This window comes from Aplysia californica, unplaced genomic scaffold (assembly GCF_000002075.1).
Source record: "Aplysia californica isolate F4 #8 unplaced genomic scaffold, AplCal3.0 scaffold00674, whole genome shotgun sequence".
NCBI lineage: Eukaryota > Metazoa > Mollusca > Gastropoda > Aplysiida > Aplysiidae > Aplysia > Aplysia californica.
This window is the reverse complement of record NW_004797944.1, coordinates 191,497-192,740: the sequence shown is the minus strand read 5'-3', so window position 1 is coordinate 192,740 and position 1,244 is coordinate 191,497. Positions and strand designations below refer to the sequence as shown.

At 38.9% G+C, this 1,244-nt stretch overlaps 1 protein-coding gene across 1 annotated transcript in view; it reads right to left on the bottom strand.

Annotated features, from left to right (window-relative positions):
* Nucleotides 1-532: 532 nt before the first annotated feature.
* Nucleotides 533-1,244, bottom strand: part of LOC101859734 (isochorismatase domain-containing protein 2) — a gene marked incomplete at its 5' end in the record, with an annotated part of 8,872 nt that continues 8,160 nt past the window's right edge. The window contains one exon of the mRNA XM_013088032.2: nt 533-883. Coding sequence (XP_012943486.2) covers nt 697-883 — 187 coding nt within the window. The remainder of the gene's footprint in view (nt 884-1,244) is intronic.

Sequence of the window (1,244 nt, the reverse complement as noted above, 5' to 3'; positions counted from 1 at the left end):
TAATAATAATAATAATAGAAGATTGCATTTATATGTTCTATCCCATACATTTTGTTAAGAAAGTATGCCTAACATCCAGTTCAAATGATAAAAATGATAAACAGCTTTTGCATAGCGCAAATCCCCACTCCAAAGCAAACTCTATGCAAGTGAGAAAATTGGTAAGCCTTGATAAGTGTTATTATTTTCATTTTTGTCTGTTTTTCTTCTTATTGTTATTTTTTTAAAAAGTGTCATCTGAGTTTGGCTGCTTATCAATAGATTTTCGAAAAGTGCGCTCATTCGAATCAAGATTTAGTACGACTTGTCTAGCTAGATCTGAATGTTGTTATGTTTCAGCTCTAATATGGTCGCTTAAGCACATGGGGGCTATCCCGAAAAATGCAGTTTCGAGAAAATCGAAGGAAAAGTTTTGGGACCCTTGTTCAGTTTCTTCAAAAGACAAGGAGAGTTTTCTCTATAATCAAACAAATATACACACCAATGAAACCAAACTTCTCCTATAAGTAGGGCAATGCCCACTCTTGGTGTAGGTCAAGATTTTTGGAAACCCTGAAATCTGGGTTAGCCCGCTTGTCTTTAAAAGCGACCATATTCCAGCTTATGACAAATTAATTTGTTGTCGACTTCATACTTATTTGTTGTCAGCTACCGGTACAAATTAATTGAGTTTGACTCCCCTTGTACCACGCCTGTCTATGCGGCCGCAGTCCCATCTTGAGGTAACCCACTCAGCAGACCACTGTCCGGGGCCGGGTCCCAGAACACTTTCTGCATCTGTTTGAACTTTGGGTGAGCAGCGTCTTGGACCAGAGCGAGCAACACGCTCTCACTCGTGGTCAGGTGGGCCCCGACTTCTCGCATTCTTTGAAATGCATACATGCTGGGGGAAGAAAGAAAGAAGCGGTTACATTAATTCATTTTAAAGAACTAATAGAGTTTTCATTCAGCATCATGTAAAAAAACCTATGACTTCTCCTATTCTTTGAAATTCATTGCGAATAAGAGAAGAGAAACGTTACATTTATTTTGCACGAGCGTTTTCTTTCAACATTATCATAAAAAAAGTCTCCGACTTTTGGCACTCTTTGAAATGCATGCATATTGCTGAGAATAAAAGAAGAGACGCGTTGCATAGGAAATAATAGAGCGTTTTCTTTCAGAACATCATCCACCCCCCTCTCCCCCTCACTTCCAAAATAAACTCTATGACTTTTTGCACTCTTTGGGATGCATGCATTCTG